Below are 27,955 nucleotides of genomic sequence, written 5' to 3'. Positions count from 1 at the left end.
CATATAAAAATGTCAAAGCTCAATATTAATTTGCACTTGCGTAATGCGAACTAGGAGGCGACTGAGAAGGATCACAGATGCTCAGGATGAAATGTGTGACGCACAGTTACGAAGGTGATTTTATTGCTCTACGCACCTCGAAGGAGTTTGTAAAACTTTAAACCTTGCGTGCTGTAGTGTTATATCACTGCTTAAATGTTCGGTTTTAAAATACCACTGACTCTTGGATGCTTCAATGTGGTTTATTTTGAATCTGAATTCACAGTTTCCCATGCGTTCCTCCCATTAGCTCAGTGTATGTCGTAGCGAGAAAGACCACACGCAGTATGACTAAGCTCATCAACAGCCAGGACTGGAACGAAAACCCAACCGTGTAAAAGATCAACCCACTGCCACAGATAGCGATAAAAATGCTTTTAAATTCTCATGGTATCAAAGCTCTGCAAGGCTCTGCATTGACAGTAAATAAACCACCTACGTGCATCAGCTCTAATCTCCTCACATCCCACTCAAGAGCTCTCGCTAAAGCAAGCGTTCATCCTCAAAAAGAGGAGGTGGAACGCCTGCGATGTGAACAGGGAATCACGCGTATTGAATACTATGTGTTTGTCGCTTGCTGAATCAATATTAGCACGTATTCAAAATCTGTAAACACAGAGTTTATGATGTTTTGACATCAGGGCTTGTGTAGTCTTGCGTAACCATACCTTTGACTTGGCAAAAGGTCTGGTCCACATTGTAGCTTATTTTGGACAAAAACCACCCACTTGGACTGACATGTAAAGAGATCAATCCGTTTGGTTTTGTTTTCTAGTCATCCAGAAGACTAGTCAACTAGCTGGCAGGTCAGCGTTTACCTTATATAATTGACTCATGGCATGAAGCTTCAGCCGTCTTTGCTGTTTTTGGCTGCATTGACAGTGAGTGTGTGGGAGGAGAGAGAGATGATGCAGGTGAGAAACGAAAGCTTCTGGCGTGTGTTGTCATGAATGCTGTAAAAACAGTGATGTCTCGCTCGCTTAAAGTTTTTGAAAGAAGTCTCTCACGCGGCTTTCACAAAAATATGAAGCAACACAACTGTTTTCAATATTGAGAATAATCAGAAATGTTTCTTGAGCAGAAATCAGCATATTAGAATGATTTCTGAAGGATCATGTGACACTACAGACTGGAGTAATGATGCTGAAAATTCAGCTTTGGTCACAGGAATAAATTACATTCTAAAATATATTCAAATAGAAGACTTATTTTATATTAATTATAGTAACATTTCACAATATTATTGTTTTTTACTGTATTTTTGATCAGATAAATGCAGCCTTGGTCAGAAAGAGATTCTTCTTTCAAAAGCATTTAAATGTTTAGGGGTGTGAAAATGTAACATTGATGTCCCTAAAATAACAGACCACTGTGTAGACTCTTGGACATATATTATGCCGTGAACTTTACATACTACACAAACTTTTGAAAATTCAGCGTTTAGTTCATACTGATAAGCACTCATTGTCACAGTAGTAAACACCACGGCTTTCTTCTTCCATGAGGGGGTTTGGTGTCACGGCATCACTGTTTCCAGGCAGACCGTTAGAGAACGTGTCACACACATCTCCCAGAAATCCTGTAGAATTCAACCAATCAGAATAACTTTGAAACTCCTGAAGTTTTTCCAATTTTGTGTGCCATATGCATCAGATATTCAGCCAACGGTCCGTGGGTGTGATGTCTGAGGCTGAGACACAGACCCAACTAGTGGAAGAACTAGTTGATGTTGCTTTAAACAAAACAAAACAGTAAATATAATAGGCCAAATATATTTTTTAGTATATAACATAATAATTTTACATGTGTCTGTGTGTTTTGGGGGTCTCTAAGATTTTTTTTATGTTTTACTTTTATGTAATTCCAAATCTATTTCCAGATAATACAAAACTAATGTCATACAGCTACGCTTTCAAAAGCTTTTATGTTTTTTAAAGAAGTTTCTCATGTTCACCAAGGCTGCATTTATTTGATCAATAATTCAGTAAAACAATATTTTCTTCAATTCAATAACTGTTTTCTATTTGAATATATTTTAAAATGTAATTTATTCCTGTGATCAAAGCTGAATTTTCAGCATCATTACTCCAGCCTTCAGTGTCACGTGATCCTTCATAAATCATTCTAATATGCTGATTTGCTGCAAAAGAAACATTTCTGATTATCACCAATGTTGAAAACAGTTGTGCTGCTTAATAGTTTTGTAAAAACCATGAGTTTTTTTTTTTCTGGATTCATTTAATCTGAAATAGAATTTTTTTGTATTGTCACTTTTCATCAATTGAATGCATCCGAGCAGAATAAAAGTATTCATTTAAAAAAAAAAAAAAAAAAATTTGGGGGGGAGGGGGTAGATCCGTATTTGTTTCATGAAAAAGGGCTGTGTAAAGCAAAAAAACCATAAAAATTTTAATTTGACTAAGCTTTTCGAAAAGTATCCTCATTATCGACAGCTTCACAACATCATTTATGTGCAACTGTATTGAATCTATTTTTGTCTTCAGATATCAGTCATATATGCTGCCAATTCTATCCAAGTGCACTTTCACCTTTCAACCTATTGACCCCAGCTCCATTTTTCTTCAATATTCCACCACAGCTGTGAGTGATGAAAACATGAAATTTACACACCATATTTCCAATAAGTGCCTGTGTGCGCACATGAGGTCAAAAGAGCAACTCCAACACAGTAAGTACCCAGTGAAAAAGAAAAGAAAACTCTCCCTGGTGCTGCTTGCAAATCGAATCGATCAGGCTCGACTTCTATAAATAGAATCCATAACCGCACGCTCGAGTGGGCAGGCGGCCTTCAGGGGAACCGGGAGATCAATCCTTACAAGTCCAAAGATCAGTAAAAGCCAGTTAAGTTCGCACAAGTGCTCTGCAGGAGTTGAGCCGCGTGGCCGTTCTGTGTTGCCGTAATGAATGCATGTGTTTGTGGGTGTTGAGCACTGTGGCGTGGGCCGTCCAGTGGGCGTTCAGAAGGTTTTAAAGAGGCTATATGTCAATGGGATGCATTCTCATTAAATCTGCTGCTATTTCTGTAGTGATACAAATTAAGAACAATTGTCTTTTTTAGATGAATAGTTACATTAGGTGCTTTATATATTTTGAAAACATCCATCCATCCACCCTTCCATCCATCCATCCATCCACCCATCTTTACATCCATCCATCCATCTATCCACCCTTCCATCTATCCATTCACCCTTCCATCCATCCATCCATTCATCCTCCCTTCCATCCATCCATCCATCCACCCTTCCATCCATCCATCCATCCATCCATCCATCCATCCATCCATCCACCCTTCCATCCATCCATCCACCCATCCTTCCATCCACCCATCCTTCCATCCATATATCCATCCATCCACCCATCTTTACATCCATCCATCCATCCATCTATCCACCCTTCCATCCATCCATCCATCCATCCATCCATCCATTCATCCATCCATCCATCCATCCACCCTTCCATCCATCCATCCATCCACCCACCCATCCACCCATCTTTACATCCATCCATCCATCTATCCACCCTTCCATCCATCCATCCATCCACCCTTCCATCCATCCATCCATCCATTCATCCACCCTTCCATCCATCCACCCACCCATCCTTCCATCCATCCATCCATCCATCCATCCATCCTTCCATCCATCCATCCATCCATCCATCCACCCATCCACCCTTCCATCCATCCATCCATCCATCCATCCATCCATCCATCCACCCTTCCATCCATCCATCCACCCATCCTTCCATCCATATATCCATCCATCCACCCATCTTTACATCCATCCATCCATCTATCCACCCTTCCATCCATCCATCCATCCATCCATTCATCCATCCATCCACCCTTCCATCCATCCATCCATCCATCCACCCACCCATCCACCCATCTTTACATCCATCCATCCATCTATCCACCCTTCCATCCATCCATCCATCCACCCTTCCATCCATCCTTCCATCCATCCATCCATCCATCCATTCATCCACCCTTCCATCCATCCACCCACCCATCCTTCCATCCATCCATCCATCCATCCATCCATCCATCCTTCCATCCATCCATCCATCCATCCATCCACCCTCGTGATTGCGAGTGTGATATTGTTTTCATACAATTCATAAAATTAATATTGAGTAATTTAACTTTTAGACACAATATTTTGGTACTTAAAAAATAAACAATCACAGCAGTTTGTTTTTCTCCAAGTAACACGCACAGTAGTGGCATTCCTGATTGAATCAGTGGTTTTCACCTAATTGATTAAGTGAATGATTCATTGACTCACTCACAAAGACTTGTTTATTTCCTGAATGAAACCATGTTTTTGAATAATTCAGTTAAGTGATGAATCATTGACTCACTAATAAAGACATTCCTAAATGAATCAGTTTTGAATGGATCAGTGCTTAATTCATTGACTCATTTTTTTTTTTTTTTTACTCATAAATGTAGTAAATACAGTACATAAATACAATATGAATCTCTTGAATTGTTCATTGATTCATTCACAAAGACAATCACTTTTCACCACTTGAAAGAGTCACTGAAAAATACCAAAATATTTTTTTAATTGTTAGATACATTGCATAAGAAATATTTAATAAATATTAGACTAATATATATATATATATATATATATATATCCACTCTATATTATAAGTCCTTGCAGCAGACAGAGAAAAACACATGCAAAAACATGTAAATCTTGAGTATAAAGCAGTATAAATGTTTTTTTTTGTTGTTGTTGTTTTTTTTTGTTTTGTTTTTTTTGTTGTTGATTTGTTTTTTTATATCTTGCTTTCTGCAATGTTTCAATGGGCATCAGTGAAAACAATGCTTTTTGCCTGCAGATCAGCTAACTGCTGAAACTCACCAGCCAAACAATGAACATCTGTAAACAGCTCAAAAGAGACAAAAGCTGCTCACACTTTTTTTAGACAACCAAAAAGTGCCCTTTGCCTGTAAATATTTTTGCAGTTCTCCAGGGGGTGTGGTTTCTGTAAAAGAGCTTTTGATTAAAGGTATAGTTTGAAGTCTAATGTAAGTTAGCAAAATGTCTGAAATTGCTTACAACTTTAAGCAAGCCTGTTAAAAACCACTATTAATATCTCTTAAACATATGCTAGTGTAAATAAAGCTCTTTCAATGATATCTTCTCAGTGCTAATGAAAGAGGGAAGATGAATACTTGTCTTGGCATAGTGAGGTGGGATGTAATACATTTTTACTTTAGTCTTGTCACTTATTTTCTTGCTCATCAGCAAAGACTGTATTAGAAAGGCTCGCTGGCTTCGATGTGAGTCAGCAAATTTAGTCTTTTTACTTCCAGATAAAGTCTAATTAAGCTAAAAGCTTTACTGGCTCCACTATCTTTTCTTCTTCTTTTCTTTTCTAAACCTGTAACGCCTACCTTCCTGTCTCGCCCCCCTAAGAAGTGGGCCAAGGGGGCAAGAGAGTAAACCTGGCACTAATTGGACACCCCCTGTAATCTCTGAGCCCAGAATAAGATCAAAGAGACACCTGGTTTGCGTGACCTATACTCAGTGTTTTGGCTAAGAGAGTGCGTGACTCAGCTCACATTTTCTGCCTGAGTGCGTTTACAGGCGAAGCCAACATTTGGGGAACTTTCAGTTCTTGGAAATTGACTGATTGGCTTCTTGGAATTTGGTGAAGATGATAGAAGTTGGCCAGTTTCCAGAGTACAATTAGATTAAATTGTGAAATCACACCATGTTGCAAATTTCTGCTTGCCGACATGCGATACATTTTTTTTTTTTCTGGGGCTTTTGAAAGCAGTTTCTTGATTCAACTTTACTACTTTGCAATTTAGCTAATGCTTTCATCCAAATTGGCATACAGCACAGTTATCCCAGGGGAAATCCATCTAGATCAACTTGGGGAAAGGGCCTTGCCCAAAACTGAAGGTTCTTTAATGGTTTTTGTAGCACCTTAGGTTCAGCAACTATTGCTAAACCACTGTTGCTGTAGTATATGATTCTTTGGAAAGGAAAATGTTATGATCAGTGCATTTGGTCTCTGGGATCATCAAAGCACCAGTAAGTAAATGGTTTTCTAGAACTATAATATTCAAAAAGCTCTTCAGTGGCATCTGCTTGTGAAAAGTTACTGGAAAAAATCTGTATTTCTCTGTAATTTATCCTCTTAACATTACGTCATAGGGCCAGAATTACTAACAGCTTGCGCCAGCGCAAACCGTCTTTTGGCATTAAAAAAACAGCTGTCAGGATTTATTAAAGACTCGCAGTGAAAAATTAGCGCCGATAAAGCATGGACAAGGTTATTTTTGCAGCTGACCTTATTGTAGGAGTTTCCTTTTCAGATGCAAAATTTAAGGGAGGAGAGTATTTAAATAAAGTGTGCAAGGTGATTTACTAAGGTTTGCGCTAGTCAATTTACTGGTATTTGCGGCATTATTTACCACCCAAAAAAAAGCATTTCTTAAACCAGACGCTAATTTGCGCTGCTCTTGCTAGATCGCGTTGGTCATTATAGAAATGATCCAGGTGTTATGGTGAATAATGCTACCTATCAGATTGTGCTACCAACACTATATTTGCATTGTTTTAATGGTAGGATTAGGGTAGGGTAAGTATGGAAGTTAAAAAAGCCTCAAACCATATGAATATGATGCTGTTAGCACAATCTGTAGCATTTTTCGCTATCGAATTGTGCTACCTACACCTGCATCTTGAATTTGCGTGTGGTCAGTAAATCACACACAGAACTTTCCACTTCCATCTGTGTGTTTATCCGACTGTGCTCTCACACTAATTTGCCCTGTTTAGTAAATCTGGCCCTTAATATTTTAAGTGCTGTTACTTTGCAAGTGAATTGAAATGGATTTTAGATTTTTACCTGGAAAACAAGTCAAAAATAGACTAATTAAAAACCCAAGCAGTGCAACGGTGGCAGCTCATGGATCAGCTCACGCGGGGTTCACAGTCACACCTGCAACATTTGGTTTCCAGCCCAGATTTTAAGCAGCAGTATTCTCAGCACACTCCGTTTTGTTGTTTGTTGTCATCTTTGATCTGATCACTTCTCTTTCTCGTCTTTAGGTTATGGCCACGCGGCTCCGGGCACGGATGCAGGAAAGGCATTCTGCATGTTTTATGCTGTGCTGGGGATCCCGCTCACACTGGTGATGTTCCAAAGCCTCGGCGAGAGGATGAACACCTTCGTCAAGTACCTGCTGAAGCGCATCAAAAAGTGCTGCGGGATGCGCATCACGGACGTCTCAATGGAGAACATGGTGACCGTGGGGTTTTTCTCCTGCATGGGAACGCTCTGCATCGGCGCAGCAGCTTTCTCCCACTACGAGGACTGGAGTTTCTTTCAGTCCTATTATTATTGTTTCATAACACTCACCACCATCGGGTTCGGGGACTTTGTGGCCCTGCAGAAGAACAAAGCCTTGCAGAGGAAACCCGTTTATGTGGCGTTCAGCTTCATGTACATCCTAGTGGGGCTGACAGTCATCGGGGCCTTTCTCAACCTGGTGGTACTACGTTTCCTGACCATGAATAGCGAGGACGAGCGGCGGGACGCCGAGGAGAGAGCTTCCCTGGCGGGGAACCGCAGTAGCATGATCATCCACATCCAAGAGGACACGCTCCAGAGGAGTCGACGGAGAAGAGAGCAGCAGCAGCACCGCTACAGGCCCGAGGTCACCGATCTCCAGTCCGTTTGCTCCTGCATGCACTACCATTCGCATGAGTTCGGGAGCTCGGTCGGCCTCGGATTGGGAATGGGAGGAGGAGGAGGCGGCGGAGGCGCGTTTCAGCACCAGAACTCGTTCGGCTCCCAGTTGAGCCCCCATCAGTACCATCACTACCACTCAACGGTGTCCTACCGCATAGAGGAGATCTCGCCGAGCACTTTGAAAAACAGCTTCCTTCCCTCCCCCATCAGCTCCGTCTCGCCCGGGCTGCACAGCTTCACAGAAAACCTCCGGCTCATGAGACGCCGCAAGTCCATCTGAGGAACGACGGCACCCGGTAACTAATCGCTGAACACACATATCCAATGCTGCTGCTCTACCAAACCTCATTCCTGCACTTTTTTTCGACATTTCCTGGCTCTTGCGAGACGCAAGGAAGTGACGTTGGATCACGCGAGCAGGACGCTTGAACAGTTGATGGATATATAAGAACTTCGTTAAAAAGCATGAAGCATGGATATCTATTTTTGCAGAAAACATCACCTGGGCCTTCTTTGCCCTTTTGAGCAGCACCTGAGTGGGTTTGGATATAATAATACCACCCTGATATCTTATCAGACGATACACATTTGAGTTTTGAATAATACAGAGGGAGAGATATATATATATAATTTTTTAAAGGGACGTGTGAAAACGTGTTTTATCAAACGGTGAGCAGCCTCTGGTTCTTTCTTAAGATTCAAGTGCCACAACATCGAAGAGGAAATAACTATAAAACTGATTTGAAAAGGACTACACAGTATCAGGTATTGTTTTCTATAAGCAATTCTATTTAAGAAGAATAAGACATTGATTCACATCATGCCAAAATATTGTTGCCAACCATAGCATGTGCATTAGTTGTTGTTTGATGTGAGTCATCGTTTCCGTTAACCTTTTTTGTTTTTTTCCGTTTTTGTTTGTTTAATTTCAATCAAAAGTTTTTTGTAAATTATACATGTATGTAGAGACTTTCCAAGTGCGTTATATTTAAAGGTGACAGACGATAGACAGCAAAAGTCGGTTCTGAGAGGAGAATAATTGCATGTGCTTTGTTCAAACTGGTATGTGTATACTGTCACGAGGCGAAGCGATAGCTACCTTAGCACTGGATTCAATATAAAAAGCAAATAATCCTTTTAAAAGTATTTTCTGAAAAGAAACTTCTGACTCCAAAACATCCACTAAAACAGGGCCTCACAATGGGAACGTTACGGCATCGCCGATGATTGTTATTCATCGGGATTTATATAAAAAACAGCACGTTGACTCGACTATTATTCCATTGTGAACAATCAATGTATAATGTATGCTAATCCTAGCAATGATTGCTTTTCTCTCGACCATTTATTTGAATGGGACTTATTTAAATGCATCAATAAAGACAGTTATTTATGTATTTTACACTTTGATGATGTCTTGAGAGGATGCCCTGAAAATCAGATGGTACCTCATAGCCCTAAAATTGCTCTGATGTTGATTGAAAAACATAGTGTAGCTCTTTTAGGTGAACAGTCAGAATGTAATCAACAGTTCTCATTCCCTGCTTGGGGTAGGGATTGTTTTTGTTCCATAACCAAATTGCATCTCTGAAATAACAGCAATCACTTTTCAGTTTTAACTTAAATCTTTTACTGTTTCCTGAATGTAATATATGAGTATCTGTGTAACAGTTAGGATCATCCAATAAACAAGAGTTGGAGTCAAGACTTGACCCCTCAAGGCCCAGATCCAGACCAGTACCTGTCCAAGTATGAGATTGTCCAGTTTAATGAACTGAAATTAAGAAGATGCTGATTTTATCACAGCATTCACTTTGCACATTGGCTAAATAGCCATTCAAAGCCATAGAAATGTTGCTTATTTTCTGTAATCATGAAGACACCTTGTTGAATTTGGCTGAGTATCACCTTTAGTATGTTGGAGGCCCTAAACAAAGACCAGAACTGGACTCAGGCTACGTTCAGACTAACAGTCCAAATCCAATTTTTGTGCATATCCGATTAAAAATCACATCAGATTTAGTAATCACATGAAATGCGATTTTTACAAATCCGTTTCGATTTTTACATCACTTGAGATCAACATTCATCACGATTCTGCACTCATGGGAGTCTATTCAAAGATTTTACATACCCAACGTTATCAAGACAGTTGCAAAAGGTAGTCAGTAAAAGGGCAGTGATGTGTCAGAACTCGTAAGAATTACAAGGACAGCTTTATAATACAAGCAAAACATGAGGGGTCGTATCATAAAAGTTTCAAAACTCTGCTCTCTTTTGTCACATCATTGTCTTTATTTTTCATATTGCCTGCGCAAAATTTCGCTGGCTTCCACGGCAGATCACATTATAAATAAACGCGTAATCGCTTATTTTAATGCCTTCCGTGTTTACTTCCGTATGACAGCGCGCTGTGTGTGTTGCCAAGTCGGCGATTTTCCCGCATAATTGGGTTACTTTTTCACTGTTGCAGCGGGTTGTTTTGCAACTCCGTGGGTTAAAGCGACCCCACTAAAACGATATTTAACCCACAGAACGCGATTTTTACCGGGATACCCCACGGAACGCGATTGGGCTAGTTTTGGACTAGTTTTGAGAAGCAATTGAGTGGATTTTGTGGTAAAAAAAAACAAACAAAAAAAAAACAACCCACAACCCCGTTTGTATCGTTCTTTTTCGCATGCAGGTCAGTTCAGAACCACGATCAGTTCACACTGAAAATCTGATATTGGCCACATTTAAAACAGCAACGTGAACAGCTATATACAAAAAATAAAAATTGGGCATTAAGGCTCGCAGTGTGAACGTATGAAACTAATGCAGATATTCTGGAAAATGAAAGCGCGGCATGGGACACACAAATCAGATCTGAAAAGTTGCGATAGGCCTACACAATGTGGACAGTCAACAATTTTAGATCAAATTCCAATTGGATACACATATAATCGGATTTGGACTGACAGTGTGAGCATAATGCAACTCAGGCCATATTTATGTGGTTTTGATGGGTCTCAAGATCAAGACTCCAACTCTGACAATAACTAAACAATAAAATACCATTAAATGGGTATAGAAGATTGTTAGGATTAACAGTTCCATTACTTGTCAATTTTTTGCACTTCCTTGATTTCAATTTCATTTCACCACCTCGGTTTCAGTTGAGAGTTGGTCTCTAATTTTACCTTTGTGAAGCAAATAAATCAGAAGCAGTCAGGATGGTTAGTTTTAAGCTAAAATCCAGGATTCTTGGGCAGACGACCAGTAATAAATTAGATGAAATGTGACACAAAAAGCATGAATCAGTTATTAAAAAATTAGTCAAAGGTTGTAGGTGGTAAGTGGCTTTCGAAATGGAACCCTGTTGATGTTTTCTTTAAAACTATCTTGAATAATTGTCTTGATGTGGATCACTGAGGTATGCAAAGCCCAAAGTGCCCGCCAAAGTAATTCGGTTTCAGACAAGACTAATTAATGAGAGAAATTCCAGAGGGACTCTGGTGCTCCCGTGCACTCTTTTAGTCAATTTCCGAGTCTGCCAGCGGGACGTGTTTCCAGGCTCAAACAGCTCACCCTTCTAATACCAATCAACTTGACGTCTGACATTCTGGATTTCACAGCATATGTTGCAGCACTCATGTAAATTTATGTAAATCGCTACCATTTTATAATATTGTACAGTGCATATATTGTAAGTAGTTATATCCTTGACAAATTACAAAGGCATATTTTAAACTCAGATGCATTCCCATTTTTACAGCATTCAGCATACTGTATATGTGCCTTGAAGGGTTATCTTTCAAATGTGGAGTTTGTATTTCATTAAGGCACATACTCAAATTCATATTCAGATATAGAAGCAAACAAATTAAAATACTTCTTTGTCAAACAAACAAAAAAAAAGCTCCCCCATGTATCCATATGGGAAAAACATCAAATAAAGCCAAAGCAACTAATCCTCATAAATGCCGCCGCCGCCGCAAAAACAATGCACAAACATATATTTTAACACTGTCTGAAATATGTCCAGCGTTTCACTAGCACAACAACAACAAAAGCAGCATTGTTTTTCACTTTTTATTGGTTGTCACTTTAACCTATGTATGTACATGATGGTTTTTGGGGTCAGGACAGAATAACATGTATTTTACATCAATAAACTGTACTTGCATACTATATATAATAGCCTGATGACAAAGACAGATGAGCTTGTGTGTATGGACTAGATGAAATGTAATGACTTTATGACTGGCAACAGATCCACTGCTGTGGGGGGGCATTGACACAAATACAACATGTGTATCAAAACATTTCGATTTATTTACATAAATTAATAATAAAATGCAAATTTATTATTATAGGGGCGACAGGAGTTAATATGATGATAACATTCATGTGTGACAACTAGCCCCATTCTCCCCTATATATAATTTAATTGTCAATATTTGGATTTTTGTCTGTCAGCAGAGAAACAAACGATTGTTGTGACCATCTCTTTTTCATTTGTTTACTCTCAGCTACTATATTTTTATCTTAATGCTACAGGAATATTGCATAGTTAAATCTGTCTGTCCACCCACAGCAGTGTGATTCACGCTGCTGTATAAATATGATTATTCACAATAATCACCACATGTTGCTCTGTATTCATTTCTACAATAATCTCTTTCGGCAATAGAATCCATTATTGAGGGATCTTTAAAGATCCCACTACATCAAATAATCTGTGTGACCCTCTCTGACTAAAGAAGGAAATTCGTCATGATACGGATTCGAACTGCAGACTGTCAGAACAACATACTGTTTATTGTTTTTGCCTTTATTGGGAAAACTTGCAATGAGCATTTAAATTTGTTTGTTTGTCTTATTTGTTGTGTGTGCATGACATAGTGTGGCCGGCTGACCTCTTGACCACATGACTGGGGTGAATTAAAAATTTGAATTAAAAAATGTCAACTTCCCTCTTCTCGAGTGCTCTCTGATTGGCAGTTTCTGTATCACATGACAATTTTCATAAACATATTCATTGATTTTACTGGTGACAGAAATTTTTAGTTTAGGAATTAGTAAATATAAAAATATTACTGTACATACACATATTTGTTTAAAAATAGCAAGTTTAAACACTCATATCAGTGTTATTTTAGTATGATTGAAATACTATTTTAGTTTTTATTCAGATTTTGAATTCATTTTTATACTGTCCATATTCATTTTAATTTTAAAGTTTTAATAATTTTGTTGTTTTTGTCATTTTTTTTAAATGTCTATAGTTTTTATTAAAGGTGCAATATGTAATATTTTCTGTCCGCTAGAGGTCGCTAGAGGCCTATTCAAAACAAAGGTGTAGCTTGATGATGCCAAGTTTGAGCGCGGAATCTTGGGATATGTGGTCTTCGCCTCATAGCCGGTGGAAAACAATTGGGATAGGACTCGGGAAGAAATCATGTTCATGGATGCGATTATTAACGGTTACTGTAGTATAAAGCAGAGCAGGACCGAGTGTTGTGGGAGCTGAACGAGGCCGCTGGAGTGATTGCGCAACACACGCTTCACGAGCAGCGGAAATTTTATTATGCCACAGTCGCCGGCACTGCTTCCGCTTTTCCGGTCAAGTGTATGAGGTAATACAGCTCTGTTTATCATATTAGATACATTTGAGTGTGTTGAAAATGTTATAACGTTACGCTGCATTCACACGGGGCATCGGCGTTAACGCTTCTCGTTTACTTTGAATGGGTGACGTCATGCGTTGCCGAACTGAATTGTGGGTTCTGTCGCGTCGCTTCACTCACGTTGCAAGGGGCAGAAGTTGAAGATTTCTCAACTTTTCAAGCGCCAACGCAGGCGTCAGCCAATCAGATCGCCTTATGCAAACACTCTAGAGCAGTCGCTAGCCAATTGCGTTCATGCAACACCGGAAAGTAATGCGATTGGCTGTTATCACTATAACAGGTAATACACGGTATTACTGTTACTAAAAATAAAGCTGCATCTTATTATGCTATGTTAGCTACTTCACAAAATAGTGTTTTTCTCTGAGGCATGGTAAAGCATGGTACTCGCAAAAAATCAAGAAAATTAGATTTAAACAATAAGACTAAACATGTTGAGCTATATAACAATAATTCGTTTTCTGTCTACAAATATATCAAAACAGTTGTTCCCTTGTCTATTAAAACATGTAAATATTAAAGCATCTTTGGTGTTTCCATGGTTTCTACAAAATAAAACCGGAAAGCGAGGGTATGACGCAATTGACAGGCGACTTCTCACACATCCCGGAGCCTTGGTTAAAATAGCAATTTTCTCACGATCTACAAATAGTTGTAAACATTTGGGATATTGTAAGTACTCAAGTGAACAAAATATATAACACTGGTCTAGTGGTTTTTGGATATTTTACTGCAAAATTCTTACATATTGCACCTTTAATTTCGATTTTTTATTTTAATTTGAGTTATTTTAATGACTAGCTGAAACAATTTTATTTCAAGTAACGAAAATGTTTTTTTTTTTTTTTTTTTTTAATTAACTATAGTAACACTGACTCACATAAATGCACTTACCACTTCACACTTGCACTAACACAATGAGCATTCACATCTGTGCACATGACTTTTTGACAGTTACTGCTTGCAAATAACCATCTTGCCAAAGTCTTTTTCTGTTTCCAGTTTCCTGTGTTCCCAGATGTGCTGTCAATAAGCGTGCAGAGCGTGCTTTCTCTTTGGGCCCAAAATTAGTCCATTTTCTCAGCGCATGATGGGAGGTGAAAGGTGCTGTATCACACCACACAATCCTTCCCACCTTATCTCTCACATCAGGATCTCTCCAGCAGCTGTTGAAAGGCATGTAGGAGTCATTTGCGTGCCACACAGAAAATCAGTAGAATTCCTCAAGATGCCATTTAAACTTTAACTACAGTGAATAGATCAAATGCTGTGACGTTTATTGCTGCTTACTGTCATACTACTGTAGTTATGTAGCCTACCATTCAATGGAGAATCTCTCTGAATAAACCGAAGATGTAGCAACTGAACAAAACATTATGTATCATCACATTAAGTCTAAAAAAAACTAACTTTGTATAAAATCAAGTAATGACAGAAAACTTTTCCACTTTAGAACAGACTGCATTTTAATCGCTATAATGTATTACATTTTATAATACAAGTCAGTTTATATATAAAAATAGGCCACATTCACACTGTCATTTACTTACAGGTGTGAGTCTCGAAATGTTTCGTTCAAACAGCAACTTACAGCAGCGTCTCGAATACTGTCTGTATGAATGTGCAATGAGTCAAGCCCGCATCCTCTTACTAGTAACCATTGCTACAGTGATCAAAGTAATTTCAAAGATGGCGGCGTCCATAAAACAGAAAGGTCTTCTCACTTTTGACACGACAGAGTCCAACTGAGCCACGAGTTCATCCATCAGATCTTAATTTAACGGACAGGAGCTTCAATGTAAACAACATACGCTCGCCGGACACCTTTAACCGTTGCGTCTCACATCCTTTTTGCAGCGTCTCGCGCATGACACGGCATTTGAGTCGCGCATAGAATACAAAACTGATGGGCGCGGCTCCGGAACTAAAACCTTCAAATGACACACAGCTCATCTCCCTCGCTGTAAGTTACCGAAAGTGAAACCACACATAATGAAACCCCTTAGCATATAGGGTCTCTCGCGCTTAATGACGTGACGGACAACTAGTTGTCCAGTCCGGTTCCGTTCACACAGCGCGAATTTTCCGAGAATGCGGTTGTGAGTCCTGAAAATGTACAGGTCTGCGTTTGGTTATAGAATGTGTGTGAACTGTACTGTGTGTGAACATAACTGTATTAAGGACTCAAATACAAGACTGACAACCGTATTCTGCTGCTGTGTGAAGTTTATATCTGTAAGTCATCATGAAAGTGTTTAAAATGTTTAATGCAAACAAAATCATATGCATTAACCAAACACTTCCCTATACTAAATAAACCATCTTAAACTAGCCTAAGGTGGTTAGCTGGTCATGTTGGTTAGGATGGTTTGTTCTGCTGGTTTTAGGATGGGAGACCAGCTTAATCAGGCTGAAACATAAGCTAAACCATATTAAACCAACTAAACTTAAAGGCTATTTTAAGTCAAGTTTGTCTCTGTTTATGACTGGATGTTTCACACTTGAAATTGTTAACACATCACAATTTAATCCTGGTTTAAGAACATTTTCATACAGTTCATATTTTACCCTGAGTTAATAATTCACACTGTACTGGCACCAAACTTTGAGGTTAACATCACAAAAGCTACAAGGAATGCTTCATAATCTGTGGTTAAACATGCTAACGCTGTGCTAACAGTATATGCTAAAACACTTTCAATTAGTGTGAAACATTTTATCCCAAGGCTAAAAGTTGTCTAACGCTGCATTACATTCAAATTCGGATGTGGGATAGTCCTACCTGTATCCATGAAGATGCTCAGAACATGACATACAAAGAAACAAATTGAAATGCTAACATTTGCTTGCAGGTGTTCATTTGTCAACACAGAAGTCTCCTTGAAACGGAATTGCAGAGGATAAATGATGCTATGCAATGCTAGTAGTTCTGCAGGTGTACGATTATCAGCAGAGAAGGTAATTTACACACCTGTTTCTTATTACCACATATGAACTTTGACAAATTGATGCATTTTATTTGCTAAAATGTGAATGTTTATCATTAACACTGTACATCACCCTGCTTCAACTTTGATAATCTATGGAAAAAAATCCCTTTGCTTAAATTCCCTTTGCACAGAATCTACTTGTTCAGACACTTGAAGTCGCTTTGCATTGAAAGTTCTTTTATTCATTGCAAAGAAAGTTGCAAAGGGATAAAGTTCTAGTAGTAATGCATTATAGATAGTGTGGATCTACTGTAGTGTGATGTAAGTGAGAGCAAACTTGGCTTATACACCGTGGAGCTAACAGAGGCAACATCACCTTCTCAATGTGTGAAATCTAAATGAAGCCTATGATGGAGCAAGACTTTAAGAGAGAAAGAAGGGACTAAATGTGCCTGTGAATTTCACTGCAGACCTATTTGTGGAAACCACACTCACATCTTGAGTGGAAGAATATGAAGCTGCCAATAAAAAGTGTGTCTGTATTTTAGTGAGTGAGAAAAGCTCTGCGTTTGTTCGAGACAGGGGGTAAGTATGAGCTACTACAGCTGTGTTGAGCAGTAAGTACAAGCTCCAAGTTTTTATTAGCACATCTATATTTCATGATGCATATTTCAGAGCAGTAAAACTATTATAAAATGAATAGATTTGATTAGAAAATTTGATTCAATGAGTCTTGTGCTCATTTGCAAATGCACATCAACTGAAATTCCCCAAGTTACAGTCAGCCAGTAGTTATGCTAACAATGTGTCTTACTTTGTGGAAGAATTGTAAATAGCAATAGGTCTGTTTTTATTAACAAATTGTTATTGAAAATTGGTGTTTTTACTAAATTGCTGGTGTTGATGCATGAGGCTGTTTATTACTACTTCATTAGTCACTGTAATACCACTGAAGGCTTATTGCTTTACTGTACTGAGCACAAGTTTTATATTCTGGAGCAGTTTTGTAAACTGATATTGCCCTGTGTCATTAAAATAAAGTGTAGATTTATGAAATTAGCAAGTTATTTATTGCATGCAAACATCTCACAGCACTGCATTTCATTGGATATTTGATCTCACTGCACTGAAACATCCTAAGATTGCTTAAAACACATAAATAGCATTCGCAATCCCTTTTACAGCAGTGTCCAAGTCCAACAAGATAAAAATTGTAGGGCAAGACTTGATTTTTTTTATCATCAGGAATTGATTGGATGATGTAAATAGTATTGTACCAGAAAGTACTGTAGCTGTAACACACTTTTAAGGAGGCTTTCTGACCATGTCATGGATGCTGAAAGTCAAGTTCCCTTGAAAAAAAAAGTTTGCTATTTTTCCCACAACACCTTTATTATATCAATGTCAACTAGCATTAAATAATTGTGTTCACTCTTTGTAAGATATTAGAAAGGTGCATTCCCTACAACTGTAGCCTAAAACAATGACTAAATAGCTATTACGCAAAGGTTTTGCAAGCGAACGCAAAGTTTCTCAGGGGAACGCAAAGGTTTTGCAAGCGAATGCAAAGTTTCTTGGGGGAACGCAAAGGTTTTGCAAGCGAACGCAAAGTTTCTCGGGGGAACGCAAAGGTTTTGTAAGCGAACGCAAAGTTTCTTGGGGGAATGCAAAGGTTTTGTAAGCGAACGCAAAGTTTCTCGGGGGAACGCAAAGGTTTCACAAACTAACACAAAGTTTCTCGGGGGAACGCAAAGGTTTTGCAAGCGAACACAAAGTTCCTCGGGGGAACGCAAAGGTTTTGCAAGTGAACGCAAAGTTTCTCGGGGGAACGCAAAGGTTTCACAAACTAACACAAAGTTTCTCAGGGGAACGCAAAGGTTTTGCAAGTGAACGCAAAGTTTCTCGGGGAACACAAAACATTTGCGAGAGAATGCAAAAGCATTGGCTTATTTTTCCTTCCATCTCATATTTTTTTTCCATCACCATGTCCATTTAGGGTCTCTGTACAAAAGGTTTGCAAGCGAACGCAAAGTTTCTCGGGGGAACGCAAACATTTTGCGTGTGACGCAAAGATTCTCAGGAGGGATGCAAAACACTTGCGAGAGAATGCAAAAGTATTGACTTATTATTTTGCTCATCTCATATTTTTTTCCACCACCATGTCCCTTTAGGGACTCCGTAGTACAATAAACTTATGAAGGTAAATAGAGTTAATTCGATATTATGTTAACTTATCTTCTTGGTCCAGACTGAGAGCGTAACAGAATCTATTGCACAGTAAATTTTTCTACAGAGCTGATTTCTTATGCTAATCACAGCGCTGTCATCAGTAACAGAGTACATTAGCTAATGCTCCAGCAAATGAATATTCTTTTCAGTCTTTTTCCCGGTTCTCCGTAAGGTTGCAGTTCAGCAGCTTCTATGACATCAACGTCCTCAGTGTTTCGTGGGTCTACAGCTGGATGCCGGCCTTTATTGAGTAGGTGGAAGCGAATGTTCCGCGGCCCTATTCATCTCCCGCGGCTCCTCGCTAATTAAGCTGTCAGGCTGCTGTTTGAGGCCGGGGGAGAGCGACAGCATAAGAGCAGTGGTGGAGGGAGGCTGGATCTCTGGCGCTGGATCCAGTCTGTAATTTAAAACGCAGCTCAAAAGAGCTTCAGCACCCAGCCAAGCCACCCGAGGAGGGAAGCTAACCTCTCTCTTTATAAATCACTGATATGAACGGCCTGTCTAATATGCAGGTGCTGAGAGAGAGATATTACACAAGCTTATGTTCACATGTATGTGTTGCATAATGCATATGCACATACAGTGAGAGTCGAAAGGCCAAATCCACAAGTAATTATTAAGTAAATAAGTAAGTATTAGTTATTACTTTTAATAAGTATTTTATGCGCGCACACATACACATATATAAATTGTATATACATATGTATTAGGCTATATATACACATAATCTATGTCATACAACATAAGTTTTAATGTATGTGTGTATATATAAATAAATATATGCATTAGCTTCATAAGTTTCATAAGCTATTTAAATTTTAATAAAGAGTAATGAAAAATTTAGCTAATGCACTAGGGCAATCGGGACAAAATGAATCCACCTTCATCGAAAATGACTTGGGATTTATTTCTAGCCAAGAGTACTGTTCTTTTCATTTCAGAGTACATCCTTTAGCACCATATTGCCATTATGTCAAATAAATTATATTTGCATAAGAAAACATGCAAATGTGCTGCGAAACTCCAGAAGATTAAATCTCCAAAAAACAAATGACATCGATTTTCGGTCATTCAAATCTGAGTTTACGACTTTCTGTACTATCAAAATCTTTGTGCTAAACTATTTATGTGGGTTAGAATAAAGTAATAATTTATCCAAAAATAAAACTGCTGTCATTATTTTCTCACTCTCATGTTTGTGGTGCTTCAAGATTGAAACATGGGAAAGCACTGTGGAACAGTGGGTTTCTAAAATTCCCTCATATAAAAGGCGGTCAGTGACCCCTCCACGGGAGACCGTGACTAAATCTGAGCACTTTTGTTCATCGTGGGGAAACCACAGAGCCAACCGTTACAAACCCTGTGAGATTTTCGTCTTTGCTGTAATAACCTCTTTTTCTCTTTGCACTACAGGTGTTTGACATTTCAGCAGAAACAACTTCAGGCTGAGACACGTTCAATGAACTCCACCAGGCATCTGACAAGAAAACCGTATTTTTCTCTATTAGGATGGCTGGAAACATCTTGAGAAGGCTGTGAGAACAACTTTTGTGAGCTCAGAGACATAAAATTGTATGTGTTGCACCTGGTGATGAAAGAGAATTGGAAAAATTGTTACATTTTTAGGCATGGAATGACAACTTAGAATTATACTAAACATTCCAATTTTTTCTCTTGTCCCTTTTCAGATCAAGCCTTTTTTTCCATTTGGTGGATGATAAAACAAGTGAAAATCTCCATATACTCCATATACAAACCACTCAGGAATATCCTGACAGCCACCCAGTACACCCTAGCATCCACATAGCAACACCCTGGCATCAACCCAGAACACCCTATTAACCACTTAGCAACACCCAGACAGCCACCCAGAACACCTTAGTAATACCCTGGCATCACCCTAGAACACCCTAGCAACCACTTAACAACACCCTGGCAGCCACCCACCCTAGCCACCACTTAGCAACACCCTGGCAGCCACCCAGAACACCTTAGTAATACCCTGGCATCAAACCAGAACACCCTAGCAACCACTTAGCAACACCCTGACTGCCAATCACCCTAGCCACCACTTAGCAACACCCAGGCAGCCACCTAGAACACCTTAGTAATACACTGGCATCAACCCAGAACACCCTAGCAACCACTTAGCAACACCCTGCAGCCACCCAGAACACCTCAGCAATAGCCTGGCATCAACCCAGAACACTCTAGCAACCACTTAGCAACACCCTTGTAGCCAGGCACCCTAGCCACCACTTAGCAACACCCTGGCAGCCACTCAGAACGCCTTAGTAATACCATGGAATCAACCCAGAACACCATAGCAACCACTTAGCAACACCCTGGCACCCAGGCACCCTAGCCACTACTTAGCAACACCCTGGCAGCCACCCAGAACACCCTAGCAACCTATTAGCAACACCCAGGCAGCCACCCAGAACACCTTATCAATACCCTGGCATCAATCTAGAACACCCTAGCAACCACTTAGCAACACCCTGGCAGCCAGGCACCCTAGCCACCACTCAACAACATCCTAGCAGCCACCCAGAGCACCTTAGTAATACCCTGGCAACCACGTACTGTAGCAGTACCCTAGCAGCCACCCAGAGTACCTAAGCAACAACTTGGCAACCACCCAGAACAACCTAACAACCTAGCAAACACTGAGCAACACCCTGATAGCCACCCAGAACACATATGTAATACCCTGGCAACCACCCAGACCAACTTAGCAACACCGTGAAAGAAATCCAGAACACCCTAATGACCAACCTGAGCACTTTAGTAACATCCTGGGAGCCATATAGAACACCCTAGCAACTTCTGAACAGCCCCTGGCAATCCCCTAGAAAACCAAACACTCATCAGTACCATGGCATCCACCCAGATCAACCTAGTGACCAATTAGCAACACCTTGGCAGCCACCCAGAACACCCTAGTCACCACTTACCAACACCCAGGCAGCCACCCAGAACAACTTATCAATACCCTGGCATCAACCCAGAACACCCTAGCAAACACTTAGCAACACCCAGGCAGCCAAGTACCCTAGTCACCATTTAGCAACACTCTGGCAGCCACCCAAAACACCTTAGTAATACCCTAGCAACTGTGTACTGTAACAACACCCAGGCAGCCAGCCAGGGTACCTAAGCAACACCTTGGCAACCACATAGAAACACCTGGGCAGCCACCCAGAACAACCTAGCAACCACTGAGCAACACCCTGATAGCCACCCAGAACACAGTTCAATACCCTGGCAACCATCTAGAGCAACTTAGCAACACCGTGAAAGCCATCCAGAACACCCTAATGACCACTCTGAACCTTAGTAACATCCTGGGAGCCATCTAGAACACCCTAGCAACTACTGAAATACCATGACATCCACCCAGATCACCCTAGTGACCACTTAGCAACATGTAAGCAGCCACCCAGAACACCCTGGCAAATACTCAGTGAAACCCACAACATCTTAACTAGCACCACCTTAGTAACAACCTGGCAACCATCCAGCAGAACCTACAACCACTGAGCAACACTAATTTTAAGCATTTTTAAATAAGCTAAACATATGTATTCAAAGTTTATGTCATGTTCACCTGCGATGGCTTTGAAGTGAATGTGTTATCAGTAGTTCCTCAACTCCCCAACAGTACTGTGAACCAGAGCAAAAATGAAAATGGAGAAAGGAAATGCACACAAAAGCACCATTATCAGCTGGTTCCATCTGAACAATCACATCTGTGTGCGGATAAGGACAGATGGATATGGCTGCCTTGAAGGCGTGGGGTTTCAGGCAGATTGTTGCAATTCTTCACCAGATTTGAAAGCCTGTGCAGCACTGATGCTCGTTAAGCCCATTGCCCTTTTGAAACCAATTTCGGTGTCTCTGCACTCATGCCCGTGCGAATATGTGGTCAGCTTGCTTTTTCAGGCTGTCGCGCCTCATGCGGCGCTTGACTCAGTCTGGATTACGACAGCACTTTCCCTGCTCTAGGTCACCAGGATCAGCTCTCGCTCAACACCACAGCCATACATATAATCCCATCAGCCCCAGCATGGAAGAAGAGGATTTCAGGGTGACTATGAGGACTTTGAGAGAAGATTAGGCCACTGGATATCTCATTCCGCCTCACAAATGGAGAGTAAGATCATCAAATCGGGGATCATTTGCTTGCTTTACATTTCCACATGTGTAGATTTAGATTTTATCTGTTGTTTTTACCCAGAGAATTCAGAAATGTCAGAATAATGCAGAATAATTTGCAAAAATGTGTTGTATGCATATGCAAATTAAACAAACAGCAGGGAATTCTGTATTTCACAGTGCAATACGCTCAACTTGACCTTGCTTTCCAATTCCAAAAGCATTTATGATATCTATTTTGACTCAATATTTGATTGTTGAAATGAAACAATGCTAATTAATCTAGATGATATAATATAAAATGATAGTTCTGGTTTTTTTTTTTTTTGTTTTTTTTTTTTACAAAATTGTAGGCAGTGTATAGTGTGTAGTATTCAGTTAGTGAGCTGGTGTTCCATTCCACAGTCATGCACGTTTGAGGCTGCAGTCTGTAGCGCCATCTAGTGCCTGCTGACAAAACAATCACATTTTCTACTAAACATTTGAAAACAAAATGTGTTTGTCAATAAAAGGAAAGACGGCCATGTGTCCATGAGAGCACATGTGGGTTTGTGTGTGTGTGAAGTGGCTTTGACATCAGCAAAGATCACAACACACCTGCACACTGACCCCAATCCTCATAAGGATCTTACTGTCAATCACTGAGACAGTTGTCAGTCTAACGCAACCTCTCTCTTTCTCTCTCTCTCTCTCTCTCTCTCTGCAAAGTCACAGTCTCGTGCGGGTCAGGACAGAGGAAAAACAAACACGCACGGCCTGATGATTCGGCAAAAACACACACAGGAAATTATGGCATCAGTTGTGAGTATATAAGCATTCTATTCTATTCTATTCTATTCTATTCTATTCTATTCTATTAATCTGTTTATCAGTTTATTACAAAAATAACTGCATATACTCCACTTTTGGAATGAAGTTGGTGTCTTTTTAAATCAGTAATAAAACATTCTGTGGCACCTTAGTGTAAATAGAAATAGAAATAGAAAACCTTTATTGTTATTGTACAGCTGTACAATGAAATTTAGTCTCATTCGAAAGTGCACACATAAAAATATGAAATATGAAAATGTACAATTAAACAAATGTAACCAGTGCAAATATGACAGATATGTACAGTACTGTTACTGCTACTGTAATAGAAAGGAATGTAAAGATTATTATAAATGGTCATAATAAAGAGAAAATATCAGTATTCATGTTTAACATGAGGGCAAATGTTTCTTGTTTAATTTGGTCAAATATTACAATTTTTTTTTTTGTAAGAAGTAGTTCCAAATTTAATCTAAATATATTCCCTAGTATAAACACGATTGTTGTTTTTTTATCTTTATTATTATTTTTTTTAAATTAAATTATATATATATATATATATATATATATATATATATATATATATTATGTTTAGCTTTTTATATTTTATTATATTTATATTATGTTTGTTTTTTAAACAGTATTAAAGGAGTTTGTGGATAATTAATTTCTTATGTGTTCCAACTCATCTATTAAAAAATTGATTATAATTTCAGTTTTGTAAAGAAATTCATATTTATGCACAATTTATATGTCCACAAAACTAATTTTATGCATTTAAGCATAAACATAAAAAAAAATCAGTTGAGTACTATGTCCAAACTTAGCAGTGTGTATAATTTGATTTTTTCCATAAAAAATGTGTCATAGAAAACTGCATGTAAATGTCACACTTTTGCACGTGTGTGTGTTACAGATTCAGGAAAGTTTGACCTACCGGGGGAAAAATGCAATGATCCATCTAAATGGCTGTGGCATTCAGCTGGTGTCTAAAAAGGGCCGTCTCTCACGCACACCTGCCCTCCATCTGTTACCGACACATGCTGAGGAACCTGTTTGCTTGACGCTCTCCTCATCCTCCTCCTCCTTCTCCTCTTCCTCCTCCATACAGGATCAGGGTAGAGCTCCTGCTCAGCCCTCAGAGCGAGAGAAAGAGGCTGAGAATCTGCCCCCGAGACGCCCTCTGAAACTCGCTCCGTTAGAGCTCCCCCTAGAGGTGAGAGAGGCACAGCGGCAGAAGATCAAAAGCGCTCAGGAGGCCAAAGCGGCGGCCTGTAATTCTGCTGAGACGTATCCAAGAAAAGCAAAGGTTTGTTGGCAGGACGGCCCAGCCAAGTCACCAGAACGCCTCCCGCTGAGTACCATCACAGAGCACCACAAAACACTGCTACCTGTCAATCAAGTCAAGATTGGTTCTGATAGGCCAGTGGGGAAGGAGGTGGGGCAAGGGGAAGGTAATCCATCAGTTCACTCGGCACATGCTCTCGAGAACATTTGCCAATCAGAGCATGGCAACAGCCAATCCGCCGCTCCCGCTAAGAACCAGGATGCAGTCAAAAAGCGTCTAAGACTGCGAAGGACCCAGCGGCTAGAGGAGGATCAAAGCAAATCCAGCTCATTAACAGGTGGATTATCTGCTGATGAGAGCAAACAGGCCTCAGCCGGCCCTGGTCAGCGCGCCGCAGAGAAGGCCATCAGAGATGCCAGCCGTGTGCTGGAAAAGGCATCATGGAGGAACCCACGGGAACCTGGGATTTTTGAGATGGAGGCAGTGGGTAAAGTTGGGAGAAGGATGGCTGTTAATGACATTCAGGAAGCCTGTGTTCTGACTCTTTGACCTGAAGAGGAAGTGCAACACACGGTGTTGGGGTTAGAGACTTGAACATGGCAATATAGCCATGTCTGCAGAGGATTTTCCCTCTTGGGTTTAGATGGAAAAACAGTAATGTAGAAAACAGCACAACATTCCTGATCCAGATATTGGTATATAAGTATAAATAAGGGATTATGTACAGTGAGAAATTTTTAACATAAAATTTCAGAAAAGTTGTAATATAAAATTTAATGTCTTAATGTACTGTGATTAATTAACTGGAGAAGTATGGTAATGTTTATTAATTAAAAAAAAAATACCCTATGCACCTGTGGTGTCTTGCTTTAAAATATTGATTTATGCACTTTTTTATTATTATACCAAATTACCTGTAGAACACTATGACTGACCAATCAGAATCCAGTAATAAAATCCATTTATATTCTTGATATAAGATGATTATCGTTGCTAAAACTAGATAAAAATAGAATGTCCACATTGACAGTCCAAGCAAAGAATTTGTCAATACTGTTCACAGCAGCCAATAAAAATTTAAATGATCACTGTGTTTCTTTTCCTTTTTACATAAATCAATAAAATGTTGCTGTGCCTGACACATTCTGAGATTAATAAATAAATAAATCTGTCTTCTCTCTGGGGACCAAAATCACTTCAGTGCCAATTGACTAAAATGGCTTTCACAGAATGTAATTTTAGCACTATATAGAGCTAGCACTAAAATGATACTTTGTAAAACGATGGTTATTATGGATTATGGGATATACTATTCATTTTTAAAACCATTTTTACCAGGTTTGTCCAATTCAATTCAACGTAGCTGAGTGTGCCAACTGCAGAGGGGCTTTGAACTGATGAACATCTCATTATTATTATAATTAGTAGTAGTAGTAGTAATTTTTTTAATTAAAAGACAGAAATTGAGCAGAGAGAGGACCAGGCTGGAAACATGACCCAAACTGGTTTCAAGCCTGTATCAGAACACTCACACTCTACCTAGTTAAGATTTATGGTTGTATAAACATGAGTATCTGTTGTGCTGATCAACGTGCTGCCAATGGAGAACACCACTAAAGGCATCTAGAGTTTGTAATTTATTTGTTATATGTAAAAGGAATGGGCAGCAAATACCATACAAATACCTTCTTCCCCTAATTTAATTGTAAGCTCAAGCTGTAATTAAATTTTTCCATAATGAAATCTTCATAACAGAAACAGATCTGAATGACCTTTATAACGCCACATGTCTCCTCACTTGAGTTCAAAGAACCTATAACTTGACTTCCTCATCACTCTTGTAGATCTGCATCTGTGCCAAACCATCAGTTGTCCTCTGCTGGACTTTGCCCTGTGCTAAAGTTAGTGCGACCTCCAGCGAGACCCCTTACAAAGGTAGAGGATGGAAATAGATCTTGTTTCTTTTCAACGAGATGAAGCGCGAGCAGTTACTTCCTGCATGATTTTACTGTCGAATGCTGCAATTTATTGCTGTGTGGCTCGGTTGTTGATATGTTTTACTGCGCATAAAGTTGGGATTTAGGGAGTTTGGAAAGTGCATGTTTGTAAGATTTCCTGTGTGCCCGATGCCTGTGAAAGTACTCTGTGGTAAGATGTCCAGATGAGACATGAAAAGTAAGACAGGCGGGAAAGGGAAAGGGAGGGAAAACAGGGGTCTTCAGAGACAAGCCGTGCACACAGGATATCTGGCATGTTCTGCCTCAAAGAACAAGACAGTCTGAAAGGTAAAATTAAAACTAAAAACAGCAGAAAGGCCGGCTGACATGACCTCAGTATAGTTAACACAATAATCTTTTAAGGTACAAAAAGTTCTTTTTTTTTTGGTTTTCCTCTGAGAGATTAACTCAACTAATACTTTGACATTTAGATAATGCTAGTGTTTAAAGAGATTGAAAATACAATTTGTGTGGGCACACAGATCCTGGAGTATCTGTCTGTCTTTCTTTCCATCCATCCATCCATCCATCCATCTTTAACTTAGGTCACACTACCCCATCAAAGCCTAAATAGCTATTGTGCTTATTCCCGGGTTATCGTCGTTCTAAACATTGCTTTAAGCTGCTTTTAACTTGTAAATTACAAGTGGTGTTAGCACCGCTTTTTACCAGGGGATATGAAACCCCACTCTGGAGCAGGGTAAGCACCGCTTTTGTGAAACGATGTGGCGCTAGAATGTTACAAGTAGATGCTTAGAAACAACCAATATTGTGCCTTCCCTGTTGAAAAAAACCCAGCATATGCTGGTTAGGTATGTGTTGAAGCATGGCAGCTGGTTTGAGCTGGTTTAATCTGGTTCTTAGCTGGTCATGAGCTGGTTTAAGCTAGTTAAGTGCTGGTCAAGTGCTGGTTCTAAGCAACTAGCTCCAGCTCAGGACCGGTTTATAACCAGCTCAGGACCAGCTTAAACCAGCTCATGACCAACTAAGGACCAGCTTAAACCAGCTCAAACCAGCTGCCATGCGTCAAAACATCCCTAACCAGCATATGCTGTTTTTTCAACAGGGTTATATTCATGTGCTTTGGAC

The 27,955-nt window shown here is 39.6% G+C and overlaps 2 protein-coding genes and 1 long non-coding RNA gene across 4 annotated transcripts in view; 2 read left to right on the top strand and 1 right to left on the bottom strand.

Annotated features, from left to right (window-relative positions):
• The window catches only part of kcnk9 (potassium channel, subfamily K, member 9), a 47,419-nt gene extending 34,679 nt beyond the window's left edge, over window positions 1-12,740 (top strand). Inside the window, exon 2 of the mRNA XM_051873539.1 lies at window positions 7,140-12,740. Coding sequence (XP_051729499.1) covers window positions 7,140-8,062 — 923 coding nt within the window. The 3' untranslated portion in view covers window positions 8,063-12,740. The remainder of the gene's footprint in view (window positions 1-7,139) is intronic.
• A 1,547-nt stretch (window positions 12,741-14,287) lies between these two features.
• Window positions 14,288-15,149, bottom strand: LOC127501531 (uncharacterized). Its single transcript, XR_007926625.1, has 2 exons — window positions 15,005-15,149; window positions 14,288-14,620 (listed from the first exon to the last, which is right to left on the bottom strand). It is a non-coding gene; the product is annotated as an uncharacterized LOC127501531 (long non-coding RNA).
• A 3,960-nt stretch (window positions 15,150-19,109) lies between these two features.
• LOC127501530 (uncharacterized) lies at window positions 19,110-25,899 on the top strand. 2 transcript variants are annotated; one of them, XM_051873541.1, is made up of 3 exons: window positions 22,638-22,769; window positions 23,480-23,572; window positions 24,498-25,899. In XM_051873541.1, exons 2-3 carry the CDS (start codon window positions 23,531-23,533, stop codon window positions 25,416-25,418), a joined length of 963 nt encoding a protein of 320 aa, XP_051729501.1. In that variant the 5' UTR covers window positions 22,638-22,769; window positions 23,480-23,530; the 3' UTR covers window positions 25,419-25,899. The 2 variants fall into 2 exon arrangements, with proteins under 2 accessions (XP_051729500.1, XP_051729501.1); XM_051873540.1 differs by having other exon boundaries at window positions 19,110-23,572.
• Window positions 25,900-27,955: the final 2,056 nt, after the last annotated feature.

This window comes from Ctenopharyngodon idella, chromosome 19 (assembly GCF_019924925.1).
Source record: "Ctenopharyngodon idella isolate HZGC_01 chromosome 19, HZGC01, whole genome shotgun sequence".
NCBI lineage: Eukaryota > Metazoa > Chordata > Actinopteri > Cypriniformes > Xenocyprididae > Ctenopharyngodon > Ctenopharyngodon idella.
Note: the sequence above shows the minus strand (reverse complement) of the source record. Positions and strands in the feature narration are given on the sequence as shown.